At 42.1% G+C, this 21,854-nt stretch overlaps 1 protein-coding gene across 1 annotated transcript in view; it reads left to right on the top strand.

Moving 5' to 3' along the window:
• LOC103772235 (inositol 1,4,5-trisphosphate receptor type 2-like) overlaps positions 1-21,854 on the top strand; it is a gene marked incomplete at its 5' end in the record, with an annotated part of 73,508 nt that overhangs the window by 33,262 nt on the left and 18,392 nt on the right. The window contains 9 exons of the mRNA XM_008939562.1: positions 2,348-2,473; positions 4,948-5,123; positions 6,409-6,573; positions 8,564-8,759; positions 10,872-10,964; positions 11,578-11,580; positions 15,313-15,440; positions 16,820-16,985; positions 18,262-18,422. Of these exons, the coding sequence (XP_008937810.1) occupies positions 2,348-2,473; positions 4,948-5,123; positions 6,409-6,573; positions 8,564-8,759; positions 10,872-10,964; positions 11,578-11,580; positions 15,313-15,440; positions 16,820-16,985; positions 18,262-18,422 (1,214 nt within the window). The remainder of the gene's footprint in view (positions 1-2,347; positions 2,474-4,947; positions 5,124-6,408; positions 6,574-8,563; positions 8,760-10,871; positions 10,965-11,577; positions 11,581-15,312; positions 15,441-16,819; positions 16,986-18,261; positions 18,423-21,854) is intronic.

A 21,854-nucleotide genomic window follows, 5' to 3' on the forward strand; every position in this document is an offset into this window, starting at 1 on the left:
TGGGTGTAGTTCTCCTAAACTCAATAGTTACACCTAATTAAGCCAAGGCCCTTAATATTTAACAAAAACATGTGTCGCTGCATATTTGAGGTTTGCAGATTCCTAAAAGGCCATTAAAAAAACTTGTTAATGTCAGTTACTTAAAAACATCTCTCACCAGAACCTCGGCTGCTTTAAATGTGCCCGACTCCCACGGAGTCAGTTTCCCTCTGCCAGCTGACATCAGCCTGGCTTGACTCTGCTGCAGTATGTCCCACTCTGATAGCCCACACTGGTGTATGTCCCGTGGCAGTGGAAGAGGCACAGACACCATCCTGAGCTGCTTGCAGAGCTGACGGGCACAGTCAGGATCAGGGACCCGAAGAGGAGGTTCAGTGAAGCCCAGCCAGGTACCCTGAGTGTCTTGTTTGGTTCCTTGGCCCTCGCCAGGGATGGAGCTGCTGCCGATGGCCTGGGGAGAGGGACCTCCTGCCAGCTCAGCCACTGTCAGCTCTGCCCTTTGCTTTTGGAGCAGAGAATCATGGCTGCAGACAAATAAAGCATCTACAGTATCCTTGAGGGATAAGAAGGTTATATTTTATGTATATAGAGAAAAATACACAAGAGTGATGACTTCACTCACTGCTAAATGCAGATACCACTGGGGTGGCACATGTCAGCTGCTCGCAGCCCATCTGCTGGCTAGGAAGGGAGTGAATGTTGGCTGAAGTTTTTATAAGTGCCAATTCCCAGACTACAATTTTCAGAGGCAATATTAAGCCTTCAGTGTGAACCAGCTCAGCCCTCGGCTGCTTCCCTTGGTGACACGGTAAGAACTTGTCTCTACTGACAAACTGGCCAGGGCAGAAGTTGAAAAATAAATTATTTCAGAATAACTTCCTATCTGCACCATCTATTAGGGAATAAAAGTCACAGTGTTGCAGAAAAATATTCCAGTAACAATTTAATATCTGTGGGTTTTGCTTAAGAAACACAAATAAAAGAGCCCAGCCCTACACCTATATAGACCAGACCTGCCTAATGCTATAAACAAAGAAAATTGGTTTATTTTTATTCAGAAAAGAAATTCCTCAATTCCTTTCATCAGTGGAATGGCCCACAAGTCTTCATATGTTTTTTTTCTTATTTGAAAATGTAATACAGATTGAGGCTTGGTTCATTCTTTAGCCAAATGTCTGTCTGTGTTTCTTAAATTGACAGATGCCATTTGCAATGGCTCCAAAGGCTTAAATCTCAGCAGTCAACAGCATAAGGTTAGCACAATGAAATCTGAATATTTACCTAATCATAATTAAAGTCTATTAAGACTAAAGCCTGAGACAGTTGTATGCAGTGAAGGCAAGTCAGGAATATGGTCTGCATACTTGCAGGAGGTTCTCGGTGCTTTAAAATGGAATTGATAGGAATACATCATGTTAGAATAGATAAACCTCTCTGGCTAGAGATTTTTTTCACACTATTGCATATAGAATCTTGTTTAAATGTTCACTTAAAGTGTTGTAGTGCAGTCATCTATATGAAGTGCTTGCCTGAGCCTTATTGCACTCCAGTCTTGTTCCTGCCCTTTTTTGTGTATCATTTATGTGATTCTGGACACAAAATCTTAACGCTGGTTTGCCCTATTTCCTTTTTTAGTCTTTTCTAACTAGGTTTTAAGTTCTTTGGGATATAGACTATTTCTGTGTATTTGTACAGCACTTCACTTACAGAGATCCTGGTTTCATTTGAGTCCTTTTAAGTGGGAGTACAGAGCTGTTTGTCAGCAGGTAGCCTTAGACATCTGAGCAAAATGCAGGAGTCATCTTTTATAGCACCAAATCCCAGTCAGACCAAATTTTACCTGACTCCTAAAGTAGATAAAGATGTATTTAGTTTGATGGAGGTGGGAAAATAGCCAGTTCTGACACCTTGCCTGTTCCATCGTTCTTGGAATAACGTCAGCAGCATACATGGTTCAAATGGGTCCTCTGCATGGCCTGTTCTGGGTCTTCTGGTTGCCTGGCAAGCAGAGTGCTAAAATCGATTTGTTTGCTTGATTTTTTGTCTCCATGCACAGAGGCTACAGTTTCAGAGGCAAGGGAAAGACTCCTTCATCAGAGATTCAGTCCTAAAATCTTCACAGAGGGAAAACTCTTATATCATAGACTGTATTGGAATCTTTGGATTAAAATCTGTGCTTGAAACTATGTTTCATGGCAAATCCCTGTTTATTTGTTTATTGTAGTCAATTTTAAAGCTCTGCATATTTTCTTCATTAATCTGTATTTTTTTAATTCCCTTGAGGCTATTACTGATTGAATTCCTGTCTGCTTTCATTTCACTGATTGCTGCTTTCTCCCCTTTCTAGGTAATCCACCTCTGTTTTGGTTCTCCAGACACATTTCTCTCTGGGGGAGCATTTCCTTCAACCTTGCAGTATTCATCAATTTAGCAGTTGCTTTGTTCTACCCTTTTGGAGATGATGGAGATGAAGGCAAGTGGAATTTGGGTTTATTTTTTTCTTTTCATTTCAGATGCTTTCAATTCTAACGTCACAGTGTATATCAAACTGCATCTTCAGGTATGCTCATATCTCCAAAAGCCATTTAGTGGCATCTAAGAGGGTACCAGATGTTGTCTGAAATGTGGTAGTTGATCTGTGTGTCACGTGGGCCATGCAATGTGAAGTAAAATAGGTGGAACGTAGCTGCTAAGATGAAGATCATCTAGATGATCTGAGCTAATTCTTTTTCTTTTGTTTTTATATTGCCATATTGCAGCGTACTGTTGCACACATTCAGTTACAGCTTCTGAGCTGGAGAAGGATTCCTGTCAGCAGAGGGACAGAGATTCCTTAAAACTGACCAACTTGATTGACTTGCAGTCTTAAAAACATACAGAATCGAATGGTTTGAAAACTAGCTTGTTGGCTTTTGACTGTTTTGTTTGTTGGGATAAAAGGACATAGCTGTTGAAGATGAATGGATTATATAAAAATATGCTTAATGTGATTCTGTCTCCTTCATCATATGTCACAGGAAATATAGCTAATAAATTTCATTTAAAAAATGCAGCAGACTAGCAGGAGATCTCTTTGAATCCAAAACAAGCTTAATTAGGATAAAGGAGACTAAATAGTTCAGAATACTGGTAATGGGAGTAAAGCCATTCACCTCTGGGTCTTTGATTTGTGTCCAGTCCAGTCAGTAATGTGACTGAAAGTCACCTCTGATGGCATGTGAACTGGGCTGGTGGAAGCAGTCCAGCTTCTAGTAGATCCATGTGCTTTTCACAAACACCAGAGCTGGCACTAGCAAACATTCCTGTTGGGTGGCTAAACAGAAGGACAGCAGATTAAAATATATTGGCAATGAGACCATGTTGTCCTTACACCCTGCAGGGTGGTCTCTGCAGGTCGTGCAGAGGCATCTCCAAAGCCTTGCTTAGCAAAGTTTGCAGGGCTGTGCCATCTAAAAGGGAGCATCTGTACTTGGTGCTTTCCTGTTTGTAAACTGGAGTCACTCAAAGTGCACACGCATCAGAGACCCTGCAGGATGAGAGGAGAAATAAGGAGTTAAAAATAAACCTTTTAAGATACTAAATTTTAGTTTAATCTGCACTCATGGGAAATCTTCTCGTCTGCAATCAGTACGTATTAATACTTACTCTGAACTGCAGATCTCTATAGTCGTAGTTTGTGGCCCAGATAATCCAGTTATTTCACTAGTAGTGCATTTCAGGATTCCAGTTCCTATTGCTTGTGGAAGCAAAAGCAGTTTCCTGATGAGCAATAAACAATAGGTGTGACCAAATGGGATTAGCAGTCATGAGGCAGCCTCCTTACTTCCAGCCTCCCCTTCCACCTACACCTGATCTCACAGCTAGAGTTTGTCTCCCGTTTTTCCTCTTTACCTTGTGTCAGTCCCCTCGTGCTCAGATGCCTGAGGTGCCTGGGCTGATCTGATCAGCCCAGGAATGCTGCCTTTCAGGAGGTTTCTGCTGTTCTCACATCATATGACAGCAGTGAAGTTGAGCTCCAGATGAGGACTCTGTGTGTTGTGGGTCCTGTGCCGTGGAGTTGCTTGACCTGCAGTAGGGAATGAGGAGAAATGGTCTGTTAAAGAGACACTGAGTACTTTGGCCTCACCTTTCAGATCCACCTGGAAGTTATTTTCCAAGATCCATTAGAAGTTTCCAAATCTGGTTGGCAAAGAAACGGACAGAGCTGGCCTTGGAACTCCTGCCAAGGATATAAACACTCCTGAACTTTGGAAAAGTTCGGATGCCCTCTGAATGTTGAGGCTGGGGCCTCCTCTCATTGTTTTCTAATCCCAGCGATGCTGCTCCACTGTGTATCTGTTGCCAAAGAGATAGCATGATTCCTATTGTGAGTCTAGCTAAATTTTCTATTCCCTTCTCCCCCGTCGCTGACCTCTCAGTTCATCTGATAACAATAGAAGTCAGTGTACAAGTGTGACAGTGCCCTGAGATCTGAATGTGCTTTTTTTATCCCAGCAGCACGGTGCGTTTCCAGGGCTTTAAGCAGGGAGGGGAAAACAGGGGCATGGCTCAAAACTCAGGGAGGGCCTGGAGCCAGGGTCTTGCAGAGGGGCAGAGACCCACCCTGCAGACGGGAGTTCAGCGAGCCCCGGGAGCCGCGGCCCCTGCAAGCACAAGGCAGAGCTTGCTCCAGGAGAAGGATAAACTGTTTCATCTCTGAGCACTCCTTAGATTTTAATGGAAAAGTCATTAGCTGCTCTTATTATTACCTGTGCAAAAATCAACAGTGCTAGGGTAATAATAGCTCCTGATGCAACCAGGGCAAGTTGCAGGCAGCAGCTGCAGTGCACAAGTCACGCCTTTTGTTGGCTATGTTGGCAAAGGAATTGATCTTTTGGGTCTTTTCCGTGGTGAAAAATGGAGTCTCCCAAGATGCCTTTCTGAGATCTCCCTTTCTGCTCTCTGCAGGCACCCTCTCACCGTTGTTTTCAGTCCTCCTTTGGATAGCAGTGGCGTTCTGCACAGCGATGCTCTTCTTCATCTCCAAGCCTGTTGGTATTCGACCCTTTTTGGTGTCTGTTATTCTCAGGTCTATCTATACCATAGGGCTCGGCCCTACCTTGATACTTCTTGGTGCTGCTAATGTAAGTACTTATAAAGCCAGCAGAATTTCCCTTTTGGCAGGAGCAGAGATATTAAGGGTTTCCTATGAAAAAGAAAAGCCCTTGATCAGAGCTGTGCAAAGAACTTTTTCTGATTCACTGGTTAAGTCAAAAAAATAAAACATTTCCAGTCATCCTGAAACAGCAGTTTCAGCAAAGTGGGAAGCTAAGAAAAAAACTGGTTTGGTTTTATGCATATGCAAATATTTTAAAACTAAAAATGATGTTAAAGTTAAAGAAATATTGCTGAATAAGGGCAACCCCATTTAGTTTCTCATGTGAAAAGAATGATTTTGTCTACCAATATGCTCAGCGACATTGACACAAGTTTGTGAGATGTTTCTGTGAGCTTAAACATATTTTTGAGAAGAAAAAATATTTCAAAATTAAAAATTCTCTCAGCCCTTTGCCATATCTTTCAACATATATGAATAAGTTTGCATGTTTACTGAGGTTGGTAAGATATACAGTCAGGCTGACTGACTGCTACAGATGTAATTCCATCTTAGCATTAAGTATTGGGCTATTTGCCACCAGTTCTGTGAGAATTTCTCATACTTAAAACTACCTAGACATAGAGTCAAAGGTAAAGCAAGTAAGCAGAGCTTGCCAGTGTCAAATTTGTAAAATTAAAGAACATATTGAGTCATCTTTGCTTGTCCTGGACTAGAAACAGATGAGGTTTACCCATTTTGTATTTACTTCTGCAGCACTGTTTGCATACAGGCAAAATTCAGGAGCAATGGAGAATGTGATGCTGTTGATTAAATGCTATACTACAAAAATTTCCCAGTATTTTTATATTTGTTTTAGGGATTTTATATTGAAAAACATGTTCTGAAGGAAATAGTAGATCTCACACACCCCCCACACACTTTCTGTTGTGTTACTGTTGTTCTCTTCGTAGTAGCACACCTAGCTGCTCTTAGATAGTCTCAGGTCTAAACTCAAAATCATTAAGAATTCAATCCCCACTTGTTTTTTTTAACAGCTAATGACATTAATCCTGCTCTACCTACTCACTATTGTTACAGGAATAAATCAAAATGTAATGAGGCACAGTGCAGTGTTACAGGGTTGATGAACTTCCACTTTACTGTCATGGGCTCATTCCCAGTCTACCTGGGGAGCTGGATTGCTCTCACCTCACTCCAGCCATCTAAAAGTTGTGCATTTAGCCAGGGCGACCTATGTACACTCTATGCAAACAGTAAATAACAGGGTTTTTCTGATGGAATAAACCTAGCCTTTTTTACTCCCCCCACAGCTTTGTAACAAAATAGTGTTTCTGGTGAGCTTTGTTGGGAACCGTGGGACTTTTACTCGTGGCTACAGAGCTGTCATCATGGACATGGCTTTCCTCTATCACGTAGCATATGTCCTGGTCTGCATGCTGGGCCTCTGCGTGCACGAATTCTTCTATAGCTTCCTGGTAAGTATGTGCTTCTCTGGAGGGGAAAACTCTGCAAAAATAGAAAATACCGTTACCCCTGCAGCTGTCTTCAATTTCTTCCTGACAATCAAGCCAAATCTTGTGTATTTTTAGCACGCCGTTGTGTTGCTGCCCCTTAGGAGCTGCTGGTTTCATTAGAACCTGTTTCAGTTAGGACTTATTTTGCCTGTTTTAGAGTTGAAAGTTTGCCCCTTTCTTTGCAGACAATTGTTATACAGCTCTCTCCTTTCTCCCATTCTTCCCCAGCTTTCATATGTTCTGTGTCTGTTGTTCCTGTTTCTTGTGTCAGTCCTAATCTCTTTGGGACAGGAGTTGTCCACTGGTGTGTATATCATACCTATAGCAAAGGATCCCATTCCTGAGTTCATCTTGCAGCCCTAATAAAATTAAAAAGAAAAAAATAAAAAGCCTTGGGATGGGGCTGGCATGCCTCTGGTGTAGCAGGAAGATTTATCTCTTTAAATATACCCCACTTCATTTTCTTTTGTTGCCATTACCCAGATGGAATGCCTTTTTCTGATACGATACAGGTGCAATGAAAATGAACCATACAAAATTATGCTAAACTCAGCTAACTGCTCCCTTCATGCTGAATAGCAGTAAAAGGTGTTTCACTGCTCTTGTTTTCTAAGTCTTTTCCTTTATACTGGAAGGTGTGAAACTTGTAGGGAGTCTGACTAAATTGTGGCCGTTTACATGGGTTCACTTTCCTGTTGCCATATTTTTATCAGCTTCCTGAATAGTGGTGAGCTCTCAGCATTTCGCCAGAGGTGTGTTAAGCACACTGAAGTTTTCAGGAGTTCAGTCCTTACTGTGGCAGGGCACCTGTTGAAGTAAGATTTTCCAGATCTTGGCATTAAAGTCAGCTTCAAAGTTTGGGCAGATTTCAAAGGAGCCCAAAATTTAAGACACATTCTATGTACTTACCTTTTTTAGTGGCTGCTGTTGACCAGTGTTTATCATTCATGGATGTTACAGTTGTCCAGGTTCCCAAGTTCCTTCCAGGTGTTCACTTTGTAGTAGATACATTCTTAACTCTAATATTTGTTCCTCATTTTAAGTTTTGTCTTGTATGGAATGAATGATAACTGTCTTCCCTCTTTCTTCCTTTATTAATCCTTTCACAAGGCTGTGGATTGCAGATTTTGTGAATTGTGGCTAATACCTTCTTCTGTGGACCGTTTTGATAAATCATAATGTGACACTTTATATCTGTAATCTGAGTGTTTTGAAGTGGAAATACATATATTATAGATAAGGTCCAAAATACTATAGAACATCAACAGAATTATAAGAGAAAAAAAAGCTATAGTGTCTTGAAAAGCTCTTTATCACATTTAATTGCTGTTTTAGGGCTTTGCCATTTAAAGCAGTATTTTAAAGTTAAACACCAGGAAAGCATATAGTGCAGGATGAAGAAGAACAGAAGTTTCTGGTTTTGTATAAATAGTGCAATGAATTTAACTTTGTCCTAAAAAGAGATGGGCCTTATTCTGGTGTGTGTGGATGACTTTTAAATGGTGCCATGAGCTCAGAGGAACAGTTTCAGATGTGTAATTAGTTACATGCATGAGTGCTTTTTTGAGTTGCAGCCCATGCATGTTTATCAGATAGGAGATACCATGAAAATTTAATTTGTAGATGTAGATCCATAATATGAACACATTATTTTTTAATTTTAATCTAGCCTGGTTCTGAACATAGGGGAACAATGGATCTTGTTGGTAGCCATTACTGACATCTGGATCAGGCTCATACATACTTTGGATTTTGCTATAATCTTAAAATTTAAAGTTGTATCCTAGATTTTCTCTTCCTACAAGCATGCCCACTCCCACTAAAATCAATGTGAATTATGTGTTTAAAAAGCAGAGAATTTAGAACATGGCTAGATATATGTTTCAGTACTTCACATTATCGTCCTATGTAGCATCTTCCATGTATTCATGTTCCTCTGTGCTTTTCTCAGCTGTTTGATCTGGTATACAGAGAAGAGACACTGCTCAATGTCATCAAAAGTGTCACCCGGAATGGTCGTTCCATTATCCTCACTGCAGTGCTGGCACTCATCCTGGTTTACCTCTTCTCCATCATTGGCTTCCTCTTCTTGAAAGATGACTTTATCATGGAGGTCGACAGGTTGAAAATCAGGACCCCTGTTGCAGGTACTGTTTTTTTATATTAAAATTCCCTTCCTACATAAACCTTTTCTGTCTGTCTAAAGTAACTTTCATGTAAGGAAATTAAATGTATCTTTTTGTGTCTGAGAAAGCAGAACTAATTCCATATGCCTTACAACTCAGTTAAGTCTCTAGGTAAAATTTAATGCACATAGGATTGTTTTAGAGTAGGCTTAGCTGTTGCAGTACTAAAATCTAACACTCAGATTTGATTTATTATGTTTTCTTTTCAAACTCGCGCTAATATAAAAAAAAAATCTATATTGCCTAAGTATTTGGAAGAGCAACTTCCAAGCTTTTCAAGAAGTGCATTCTGTTGGTTCTCATCCCACCTCAAAAGCAGCTCATAGTATTTTCTGTGTACTATATGAAGCATGTGATTCTAACATGTTTAGTGTGTATATATATATTAACTTGATTACTTTTTAATCTTCATCCAGCAAAAATATGTTGCAGAATCCACACTTCTACTGATAGATTTCCTGGAGCATCTGTCAAACTTCATGTGTATTTTACAAACATCACCAGAAATGTATAATCCTGGCTTCAGTAAAATCATTGGGAGTTTTTAAACTAGATTTTAAAAGGCCCAGATTTCAGCTTTTTGGAATCAGAGATTTTACCTATGTGAACAGAGAGTTACAAACTTTCTTTGCTAACAAAAAAAGACAGGTGTGGCCTGTTCAAACCTTGGTGTATGCTGCTAACCAGCCTACTGGGAGCATGGGCAGAGAAGTAACTTCTGCATAGAAACACCTGAGAAGAGCTTGTGAATCAATTCCTAGAGGCATGATTTTCCCAAATGCTGAGCTCTTCAGACCTGTACACAAGCACAGAACAACTGGTGGGATCCACCCTGGAGTGTGTGTACTCATTGTTTGCCAGCCTTTTCCTACATTTGTTCTTTCAGGATCTGAAGCACACAAACAAGGCAAAGGTCATCCAAGACTCATGGGTATGATGTATTCATGTAGCTGGTTTGATACCCTATTTAAAAAAAAGGAACCTGGCAGATTCATTTACCACACCTTGCTTTTTTTTTTGCCACTGACACTCTTAAAAGGGCTAAGTTGGCTTATATTTGACTTACTGTTCATTTTGAGGACAGAAAGTACAATTTGAAGGTTCACTTTAAGAGGTAACTCTGACCACCTCAGAGCAGTTGCAGGGCTACACACAGCACTGGTATCCACAACTCCAGTGCAGTAGTTCTGTGGCTTTGTGTTTCTTCAGTTGGGTTCTTGGCAGCTTTTTGTCGTGTGGGTATATTGCAAAAAAGGCTTTGTACACTGCCATTCCTGATGAAAAACTCCTGAAGAAAATATGCTGACTGTAGACTCATTCAACATTATGTGTCCCAAGACAAGTGCTATAATTTTTTTCTTTACCAAGTAGCACAAAGGGAAATTCAGAGTGGATGTTTTCTGCTTTACACAGATTGTCTTAGGCTGTTCCTTTTGTTGTATGGTTTTGCCTTCATTTTTTCTCCTGAAACATTTTGTGTCTCTGATTTGAAATGCAGAATATTGTTGAGGATGCACAGAATAGAATGGGTTTGATAAAATCAAGCTGATGTACACATTTACCCACTTTGGGAATGTTAAATTAGTGTTTTACACAAACCCATGCATATTTACAAATGAGTACCAAACTGTGTTATAATCCTTGAAAATTCTTAAATATTCTACATTCAGGATAACTGAACATCAGCTTGGTGTCCTTCTTGTCAGCTTTTGTGAATAATTTATCTAATGGTTTTAACACTGACATTATTTTCATATCTGACAGTTGTTTCTTGCTTTGAATATATTTTGTTCTAACCAGCAGCAGCAGCATTTGATGTAGATTCATTAATTTCAGGAGATGAAATGGGAATAGCGGTGATATACAGTAAATATAAAACTGTGGTTTTGTTCCTTTTGATTGCTTTGAGCTGTTGACACAATCTGTTTGAGGAAGGAGAAATTGGTGGTATAATTTGTTCTGCTTTTTCTTCTCAACTTTCCAACTCAGTGATTCACTTCTAGAAAATAATGATTTAAAAATTAGTATCAAGGCAGTATCTGTCTTTTGGTCAGTATCCTGCTTTTTCCACAGGTATTGGTGAAGTCCCCACTACAACCCTCACATCAATGATGGGAGCCTGTCCAAAAGAGAACTGTTCCACAAGCATCCCAATTATTAACCCAGGTCAGTACAGAAGTTCCCCCAGGCTGATGGTCAGTTAGAACTGAGGGATTTGTGTGTTGCTGCTGTGGAGCCTCTTGCTGGTGTGAGAAGTGATGGCTGTTGTCAGAAGTTGGAAGTGCTCAACTTCTGCAAGGCTTGGAGCTTAGCTGGCAACTGACCTTTAATGCCAGCACTTCCTGCACCTGATTTCCAATTGCACTGACATTAATTTTGTTATTAAAAGAGCTTGCTGAATCATTTTGCTTGCTTCTTTCCAATAGACTGTGCTAAGAGAAAAAGCTTGCTGCTTCTCTGCAGCATTCTCACCTGCACACACTGAGCTATTTGATGCATTTAGAGCCACATAAGTTGATTTTAAAGGCATAGCCATGTGTCAGCAAGCTTTTGTGCATACTTTTTGCATGCAACTACACCAAAGTAGTAGTGTGGCCAGAATACCCAAGAGTCCAGATCCAGGATCAAGTTAGTGTGTCTGAAGAGTTACTGTGGCTCAGCTAAGCACAGACAGAAGTAGATCTGTGGCAAATGCAGACTGTTGAGAGCCTTTCTCTCAACAGAGGAATTGTGTTGCTTTGTGCTTGTGGCAAGTGGAAAGCTTAATTGCACAGGTCAGCAGGTGAGTCCACCTGGTTTTACTTTGATACCTGTGTTAGGAATCTGAGATGTGTGTCACAGGGACCTTGTCAGCTTTAAATATGCTCAGTTAAAAGGAAAAGCTCTGACCAATGTGTCCTGCTGGCATAGTGACCAGATATGGGGTCAGGAAGAAATTTTTCCTAGATGAAGCTAGCTGAGTGCTTTGTCCTCCTCTGTAGTTTGAGGCTACAGGGTCACTTGGGAGTTTTGTTGGCCAAATACACTACTGGACAGGGACCTTTGATAGTGGTGCTACTCTATTGCTCCTACTCTCTTCTTGTGGCATAGTCTAGTTGTTGAGGATGGTCTTTCACTGGCCTTTGCAGTGTGGGCATGTGCACGGTGGATGGTCTACAGGCTTAAAATATTTATTGCCACATTTTCTTGTGGTTGCTGGGGGGCTGAAACTGAAAATGTAAGTGGTCCTTTCCTATCCTGTGTTCCAGTACGATGCTGTTTTATAAGCTTTATTCTTTGACTACTGATTTTTATGGTTTTAGGATCAAGGGCTTGAGGGAGAGAGCCACAAAAGTAGGCATTTTCTCCCCAGCTGGTGTGTAAACAGGTCTCATAAAAAACATGGGAAGCTGTCTGACTAGATAGAGAAAAAAAGTCTAAGAGCTATTGGCAAAGCTGCTGCGTTCAGAATAATCAATAGATCAAAAGATGCAGTGTGGCTTTTGCCAGGTTCTTTAATGATAGAAATCTCACATTTCTTGTTGTTTGGGTACTGTTCTTTAAAATTAAACAATAATGAAAGGGGGCTGTACAAAATATCTAAGTGCACTGTTTTGGAAAAGTGTATTTTATCCAGTAACACTAAAAAAATAACATCCAGCAAGAGCAGTTTTGCTCATCATAGCCAATGAATTGCCTGTCAAAAAGTGCTGCTCTGCCTTCTGTCTTCTCCTGGGACACATCTGGCAAAAGCAGGAGCACAGTGGAATGCAGAGGCCTGAGGTTTGGTGGGTTCATGATGTAGCAGCATGAAGAAGTCCACAGCTGTCTGTAGGAAACATAAAATGTTCTCAATAGCACCTCAGGTTCAGAGTGGAGATATAATTAGTTCTGATGAGACTGTGCTTCTACCTTGAGTTTCACTGGCTGAACAGTTGCTCAGTCATTGCTCGTGTTGGTGAGAGACTTAACTGGGGAGCCAGTCTGCTCTGCTCAAACAGCATCCCCTCTCTGCAGCCTGCTTCCTCCCTGCTGCATTGAGCTGTCGATAGAAAAACATTTCATCTCATCTCCCTTGGAGTCTCCCACTCTTCACTCCAATGGCACTTCCATATCACTTAAGTCTCTGCCTGGTAAAGTGCTTAATCACTTAAAAGAACTTCACATGCTCCAGTACGTGGCTCTTTGAGCTCTGTAGCCTGCAAAGCCCTGTGTTAGGGAAGTGCACAGATAGCTGTTTGTGAAAGGGGACATCCTCAAAGAATCATTCCACCCCCAGCTCTGGTACCTCTCTGTGCAAGGTCATCTAGATCCACGTGGAGACCTCGTGTGGCCCCCACACCCGTGCTTGTGCTGCATATCAGACCAAGAAGCCAGTTAGCTAGGAGCCATCAGATGAGGATCTTTGGAGTAAATCTTCCTATCATCCCACTTACTGCCCTGTGATTAATGTTGTGAGGTGGTCTTAGTGCTTAACCTGCATTAACTTTGAATTAAACTTAATTAGGAGCCTACCTAATGCTGCCTAGCCACTAATGGGCCACTGACCAGACTGGAGCTAGTTGCAAATAAATACCCCTGGACCTCAACGAGTGTCAACGTTGGGTCCATAGCAACATTTCACTCTACAGATGCACTCCTTTTGGTAGTGTGGGCACAGTCTGCTCAGCACCAGGGCCCAGCAGCTTGGGCATGTGTGCCTGTAGGGTTATCCAGCTCCCAGACTGAAGGCAGCTCTTGTTGCTCCACGTCTGGGCGTGGAAGGAGGGCAGACACGTGGATGTCAGTACACTCCCTGCAGCCTACATTACTGCACTGGAGGTTTCTGCCAGCTTCAGGCTGTTTGCTGTCTCATGCCTAGCGAAGAGCAACCTGAACTTGCTCTTCTGGATGCAGTGTGGGATGCTGATTCTTTGTGTTGCAAGATGTGCCAGTCAGCTGGAGAGTAGTATCTTATGTCACTCTGGAGCATGGGCTTGCTCTGAGTTTGCATCTTGGTGGACACAGGGAGTTGTGACTTAGGGTTTCTAGCAGATAGCTCTCTCTGGTGTTGCAGCTTCCAATACGTGGCCCTCATTTATCCTCATCGTTCACCAGAATCTGACCATCTCCTGTTTCCCCTACCTGACCTTGGTCCTATGAACAGTGAAAATCTTGTTCTCTAGTTACATAAATGAATTAGAAGCTGTGACATCTTTTAAGTTTCTATATTTAAGCATTTAAAAAAAAAATAATCTGGAGTTATTAGTGATTGTGGTGTCTGTAATGACCATATAGTTTAACAGGGAAGTTTTACCTGATGTCTGCTTTTGCTTTTCTTTTTACTCAGAGTTCCTTAAATCAGAAGTTCTTTCTCATTTAATTTGCTTGCATAGTAAAAGCAGTGGTGGCAAAGGCAGCAGCTACCAGCTCCGTTCTGCAGTTACCAATCCTGAAGCATACACCATAATTTGGGAGCCCCTGTTTTAAACACAAACTGCTTGTCTGGAATGTGAGTGCTTTCAGTCAATTGGATTTATCAAAGCCTGTCTCGGTGCCCCAGATGTGATGTTTTGAGACTGTGAAATATGCTGCTCCAGTTAACTGCCACAGCAGGGTGTTGGTGTTTATTAAGCTGCGTTGCAATAAGCAAAGGGAGTGAGAGTTGCTGCCCTCACCACTTCAGCAAGGGCATCCCTAAAGAGGAAGGAAGGCAGGAGAAAGGGCAGTGACAGGGCTGACCCTTCAGTGCCAGCCAGCAGGACGCAGGGAGCAGCTCAAGCAGGGCTCTTCAAAAGGAGGCTGTTGATGCAGGCACAGCATGGGGGGAGCACATGGTGGGAGGAATTCTGGCCCTGGCAGACAGAGTCCCCCCAGGGACTGGTGTTCCAGCCCAGCTCCTCTGCACGTTCAAATATCTCCTGCACAATAGTACCCTCTGTGGCTCAGCCAAAAGCACACAGCAGCTCTGCAGCAGAGATAAGAATAGCATCCAAGTTCTTGAGCTGAGGTCAGGGAGAGTCTTTCATTTAATGTATATCAGACCTGCACTTGGACACGTGTGCTGGGGGAAAGATCAGGGGCAGATTCACTCCTGTAAAAGCCAGCCCCTCCTTTATGATTTGAAATGCTAACATGACTTGGCTTGTACACGAGTAGGTAAAGGAATGATTTCACAGGAAGACAATCCTTTCAGAAATGTGCTTCTAATTCTGTGTTTATATTGCCTCTGCTCTGTCAGCTGCACACTTAGGAGGCCTGCTGGAAACCTCCTGAAGCCAGTGGGAGCAAGGAAAAGGGGCACTCCCATGAACAGAGATGGCAGCTCTGGGTCATTAACAGGGTTACTGGTGGGAGAACTTCTTGGGGATTTTCTCTGCCTCTCTTCAGGCTGAGTATGCCTGATGTGCCTAAGTATGTCACCAGCAGTGATGTGATGGGGCTATCAGTGAAACTCTAGCTGAAGAATATGAAAAGCCCATGTGTGTTGTGGCTTTTTATGGTGAGTGATCGTTTGATGCTGTGGTTCCTAAAGCTGCTGCTCTTCTGTTTGCAGGTGAGGAGGAGGAGGATGGAATAGAAAGGACGTGTGACACCCTGCTCATGTGCATTGTGACTGTGTTAAACCAAGGCCTGCGAAATGGTGGTGGTGTGGGAGACGTGCTCAGAAAGCCTTCCAAGGATGTAAGTGTTTTGGCTGAGGAAATGCACTACTCCCTGTGCATCTCATGAATGCCAAAGTCAGTTTTTGGAGGTTATAGACAGTATTTGTATCTACTCTGCTCTAATGTCACACAGTTGATTTATCCATCTAATTTTTACATCCCAGATGGAATATTTAATGGGAAGAACTAAGCTTGGTGTGATCATGATACTTGAAGAAAGGAACTCTAGGTAGTAGTTCATCCCTTCTGGAAAACTGGAGTGTATTGTAGCCTTCCAAGCACTGCTAAGAAGTGTTGCTGAATTGGATCACTCTTCTATTACACTAGGAATTATAAATGCAAAATTTTGAAAGGGCTTGATTGATGAGTGTATGTCAAGACTCTCCACTGTAGTACATAAAGTGTATTTTTAGCTGAAATTCAGCATGGCATCTGCCCTGGAATAGGTCCTGTTGTTTACGTGCACTCAATTAACATCAGAGTGAAAACAGAATTTCCTATGCTGTGGTATACGTCCTCTTCCAGAAGTTTCCTCCAAAATATAATTCATTTAAAGACTAGTCTTAATATTTAGGTGGTTATATCATTTTTATTTAAGTTCAAAAAGAACATCATAAATATAGGCAGTCTAGCAGCACTTTGCTTGGTGAGCCACACCATAACACAAGGATGAAATTCACACGTAGGATCTCAGCAGGACTTGCAAGAGTCTAGAGATGAATCACTTGGATCTGGATGGAAGAGCTCCTTGTGCTGGTAGGAGGAACCTATCTCATAGACTGGGAGGTTCTACAGGAACCCCATGAAGTCTGTAAACATGGACTTTGAAAATCACTGGCATAATAGTCATACTGGCATAATACTGGCCCAACTCCTGCTTGGGCATGTTGGAGTATAGTAGCCTGGCCTTGATATCATGCAAGCATGCTCCACTGGTTTCCAGTTGTTCAGTGTGAAAACCTGGCATCAGTCTGGAGTAATCACAAAGACATACCATGAGCATATCCCTGTATGCCACAACCCAGCATGAGGAAAAGCTGTCATTGCTCTCAGTGAGTACTAGAAACTGCAAGTCCCTGTTTCTGTACTGGCAAGGTAATTATCTTCAATCAAGCACTACACTAATGCATCTCTGCTGCTTCCAGTACACAAGCTAGGCTCAGCTTCATGCTGTGTGAGACAATGCAAAGAACAACAGGAGTCCCAGAGTGATAAGAGCACATGGAGCCAAATCTTCTTGCTTAGTGACAGAGGTAGTCCCTCTCTCTTTCCATGAGTAGGGCTAGCAGAATTTGGCATATGAAAAGATGCGTAGCTTTGCTTGAGCTAATGTGAAAATGTTAATATTTTAGAGGTGTGCTATTTTTATAGCATATTGCAACCTTATTATTGTTTCAGGAGCCCTTGTTTGCTGCACGAGTTGTCTACGATCTCCTGTTTTACTTCATCGTCATCATTATTGTTCTTAACCTGATCTTTGGAGTCATCATTGACACATTTGCTGATCTCAGGAGTGAAAAGCAGAAAAAGGAGGAAATACTAAAGACAACCTGTTTCATCTGTGGTAGGTGTTACTGAGTTATTAAAACTTTTGGTGGGGAAAGGAGTGAAATGAACCATTCCTCAATAAATAAAGTGTGCACCTAAGGGGTGGTTATCTTCTGCAAGGAAAGTCTGTAAAAATGTCAGAGTTTGGTTCCACAACTACTCACTCTCAGTAGGAAATGGATTTGGGTTGAGAGTTGGAAGCCAGCTTTGCTAAGAGGTGGCTTCACAGTCCCCACCAGGATGAGAGGGAGAAGAGCTGTGTCTCACACACTCGTCATCACCACTGGTGGAGACGGTGCAGCTGCTGACTTTATTCCACAAAGCCTGATGCAGATGAAAGTACAGCTTGCTATTTCACAGCACAGTGCATTCCAGAAGGGTAACAACAGCAAAATCTGCCTGTTTCACAAGGTGATATGAAACAGGGAACAAAAGAATTAAATTAAAATCATCCCCACAAAACTCACGGATAAGTCACACTCATTTTGAGGTGCACTCACAAGGAGGGGCAGACCTTCACTCCCCTAGGGGACTTCAGAAGCACCTTCTTTTTTGCAGGCTGGGTGTTGTTCCCATGGATGGACTGACAGGGGTGAACACTGTGCAGAGCACAATGGCTTTAGTGTCTCTGGAAGGCTCCACAAGAAATCCAGGGATGAAAGCTGTAACGTGGAGGCAAACATTTGTGAATCCTTCCTCACTGTGGCATTCCTCTTCAGAGATCTGACCTGTTACAGGCAAAAAAAAATAGGAATTTCTTAGGACTATAGCTCTGTAAAGACCGTGTGACTACAAAGCTGCCCAGACTCACGCCCTCTGCTAGGTCTGAGCACACAAACAATCCCACGGCAGCTTAAGTGGGACTAGTCACATGCTTGATGCTAAATGTCTGCATAAATCTTCGCAAGATCAGGACCTAGACTGCACGCTGTGTGCTTACCAGTATACATTTAGGAAGAATCAGAGCCAGCACTTGTAAAGCACTTTATAGCCCTCAGCGTAGAAGGCACTGTAAAACTGTAACGTATTTATTATATTGTTGTTGTTATTAAGAGGAAATATCACAAAAGAGAATAAACACTGCACTGAAAGAACTCTGTCAGGAGTGCCTTCTGGCCTGATATTTCTTGCCTGGCAGTTACTGTATGCAGTTATAGCTTTTAAATTTAAGATCCTTCAAATTTATGAGCCTTTAAATTAAGTTAGGTTCCTTTCTCTAACGTGCTTAAAGGATTTGGGTATTTTTATATTGAAGTTTATTTTTTTGGCGTTATGTTCATGTCTCCTTGTAGGACTGGAGAGAGACAAATTTGATAACAAGACAGTTTCATTTGAGGAGCATATAAAGTCAGAGCACAACATGTGGCATTATTTGTACTTTATAGTTCTTGTCAAAGTTAAAGATCCAACTGAATACACTGGCCCGGAGAGCTACGTGGCACAAATGATTGTGGTAAGTCAATTTAGGCATGTGCTTTGTGCAACTGAGAGATGCTGCTTGGAGCTAGAGCAGAGAATATCTTTCTTTTCCCCGCTCTCTGAACAATAGGAAGCATCGATCTGTATTTTTAAAGATCTTTTCACGTGTCTTAGACAGTCTGCAGCAAAGCCCAGTCTTAAACATAATGAAAAAGATGAAGGCACAGGCCAGAGTCTCTAGTTTGGTGTTCGTGCTCTCATGCTCTGTGGATTCTGCTGCCTCATTAACCAAACCAGGGGCAGAGGAGCATGCATCATAACATCTGCTGCTGCTCCGGCTTTGTCCAGTATCTCTGGGCTGCTGTCCAGAAAAATAACATCTCCTGCTGAAGTGTTGAGGGCTAGTGCTTTTCTTCTGTGACTGCTCTGAACAAGCTATTGAAAAGACCAAGAAGAGCTGCTGCAGGGGTTTGAAGAGCTACAGAAACTGCCTCGTGAAGCAGCGAGAGTACGACTTGGATTCAGGGAGAGAAATTTGCTGACACTGGGGCAGCGGGACGTTCCACTGTGCTTCATTTCCAGCCTGCTCCCAAAGAGGGTTTGTTCTGGTGAGAGAGAGGGAGAGATTGTCAAGGCTGCCTGGCTTGGGGCTTCATTTTTGGGGAATTCTTCCTACCTGCTGGGCTGTTCTGGTGCAGCATTTTCTTCCCATAGACTTCCTGGCAGGTGTCTCACTGCTCAGGGCGTGTGCCAGGCTCTGTGGTTGCAGAGCTGGCATGTGTCTGAATCCCAGAGGAGGGTGTAACCAAATGCACATCAGGCTTTGCTGTTTATGCATTTCTGGAGACACGTTCCCTATGGAGAGTATCTCCTCTGTTATCCCTCATTGGGCCTTGGATTATGCATACTACCCAGCCTCACTAGTGAGATGCCCTTTCAGACCTTAGTTTAGCCAAGGGGAAGATTCTCCTCCTGTAATTTTAGCTGTGTTGGAGCCAGGCACCTGGTTTAAATGGATCTCAGCTGCCTGCCTTCTCAGTGCACAAAGTGGGGTTATTTCTCCTGCCTTAAGACAGGTCTCTAGGGTAGCTGAGGTGACTCACCCTGGCATTGCCTTTCTCACTCTATTGAAAGCCTAAATGATTAGTTTAGACAAGACGCCTAATTGGGAGCTGGCAAAAATTAGAGGAGACTACTCCCAGCCACTGTGCAGGCTTATGCAGAGCTTACCTTGAAGAACTGTCATTCGTGGGATGACTTGTGTTTAGACAGGAGTGCATGCTTGAATGCTGCACTGAGATGGAACCTTCATAAGTGCTTTAACCACTGCACAGGAAGGTGCTGTGTCAGGTGATAGGAATTCAGTGCTCAGGTACAGAGGAACAGCCTATGTCCATGGGAATTCTGAGCTGTCAATCTCATTGCCCATCTCAGGGCATTGATGCTGTTAGGCAGGAATGGATCTACACTTCTACAGGATGATGGGTGAGATAGAAAAACTAGAAAAAATAAATATATTTTATCTTCTTTTGCCTTACAGGAAATTATTCATAGTGGCAAGTTGTCCTCTTACACATGAAAACACTTTAGCTTATCTCAGAAATGCACTTTAATTTGTGGAATCAGTAACATCTCCAGACTCTAGGTCTCATTTGTCTACTCCTTCTCTACTCCTCTTCCTCTCCCTGCAATTTTTGCATGGCTTAAACTTTGTGAGAATGCATGTTAAGTATCAATGTTTAATTCTAAGGGATGCATCAATATTGATAGCAAGTGTATTCATCCTGTGGCACCAGTGGTTTGACTTTGCTGATGTAATTCACTAATGTATTTTACACTCGCATTAATGTTGGGAACTCCTGTTTGAATATCTAAAATATTAACAGAAAAGCACCAAAATACATGTGACCTCAGGCACTGAACTGTTTTCTCAAAGCCTCTGTTCCTCCATGGTAGAATGCTGGTGGTTTAAGTGGTTAGGAGTAATCCAGATTTTGGGATTATTAAACCTTCTGAAGGAAGTTTTGTTTTTTCCATGGGTGTATAGAAAGTTAATGGTTGTTCTGGATGATGGGAGAAGTGTATCTGGACCTAGAGGTGTGATGCTTACATGGAACAGAAGAGGGAATGGCAGGGGTTGGGTGGAGAGGTGTGGTAGAAACAAATGTTTGAACAAACTGTAAGTGGCTGGTGTGGGATTAGTAATTACATCTTTGTGTAATTTAAATTCCCCAGTACAAAATCTAGGCAAGATGTGCTGCAGAAATACTAGTGCTATGTACAGAAGCAATTGGAACTGCTTAATTGAACAAAGAAGGACTCTTTCTCTTGGAGCCAGAGAGATTACTGTATACCATATGGTGCAAGGAATATTAAGAAATGAAAGGATATAATAGAACTGGAAGAATGGTGTGTTCTGGAAGTATGATATTTGACTGGAGGAAGAGCTTTAGAGACACAGCTTTGCTTAGGACCAAAGGAAGCATCAAAGGAGAGCACTCAGAGGTAGTTCTGAGGCTGTCAGCTCTACCAGCTGATGTAGCATATGTGTTTGGTGTGTTTCAAAGGCAGCATGGTAGGAATGAAATTACACAACAAGCATGTGAGGTGTACTACATTCCATGCAGAAATCAGACCCAAGGTACAGGTTTTGTCCTGAAGAGAGAGGGAAAAGCTGATTCAGACTTCAGGCTGAAAGCTGAGCAGCCATTCTTGTGATGCTGGGAATGGTGACCAAGTCCCTGGTAAGAGACGAGGTTCTGGTTAGGATCTGGCAAAGAGAGACAGATTTCAAATTAACATTTCACAAGGGAGGTGGGTCTTGCCAGTGGAACTGACTTGCTGCTGAATGAGTCTCACTGGGGGTGTGTGGGGATGTGGCAAATAGCTATGAAGATAGGGTGGCTGGGAGAGCAGAGCTGTCTCAGGACCTCTTTGAAGGGGATGAGTGGAATGAGATTTTATACTTCAGGTGATACAGAGCATGGCTGAAGAAACTCCATGAATCATACTCCTGGAAAAGCTCTCTGAACTCTACTAGTTTTTAATATGATTAGGGGTGCCTTTTGTAGCTTTAATGGGTCAAAACCAAACTCTGTGTGTTCACAGCCTTACAGAGAATTTCTACCCAGATAAATACACACAGGTCAAAATTTTTGAGTATGCTTGCAGTAACTTCTTCAATAGAAAATAGAGTTCAGCTCCAAATACCATCTTCACTACTCTTATTTGTAATTGTCTACTATTGCCTTGTGAAGTCTTGCAAAAAGTAGCATTGGAACAGATATTGGTGTTTACTAAGAACCAAGGAAAATATCTGCAGTGTCTGATAGTCTCTTTTCTCTATTTCCCAGACCCATCAGAACCCAAAAATATTACTGTCTACATTATGACTCTCAGTCTTTTTTTATGTATCCTTTGTCCAGCAAACAGTGAAGCATCTGGTTTGAAGGCTTGTTAGGGAAAG

The sequence above is a fragment of the Merops nubicus genome, unplaced genomic scaffold, assembly GCF_000691845.1.
Source record: "Merops nubicus isolate BGI_N331 unplaced genomic scaffold, ASM69184v1 scaffold7284, whole genome shotgun sequence".
Lineage (NCBI taxonomy): Eukaryota > Metazoa > Chordata > Aves > Coraciiformes > Meropidae > Merops > Merops nubicus.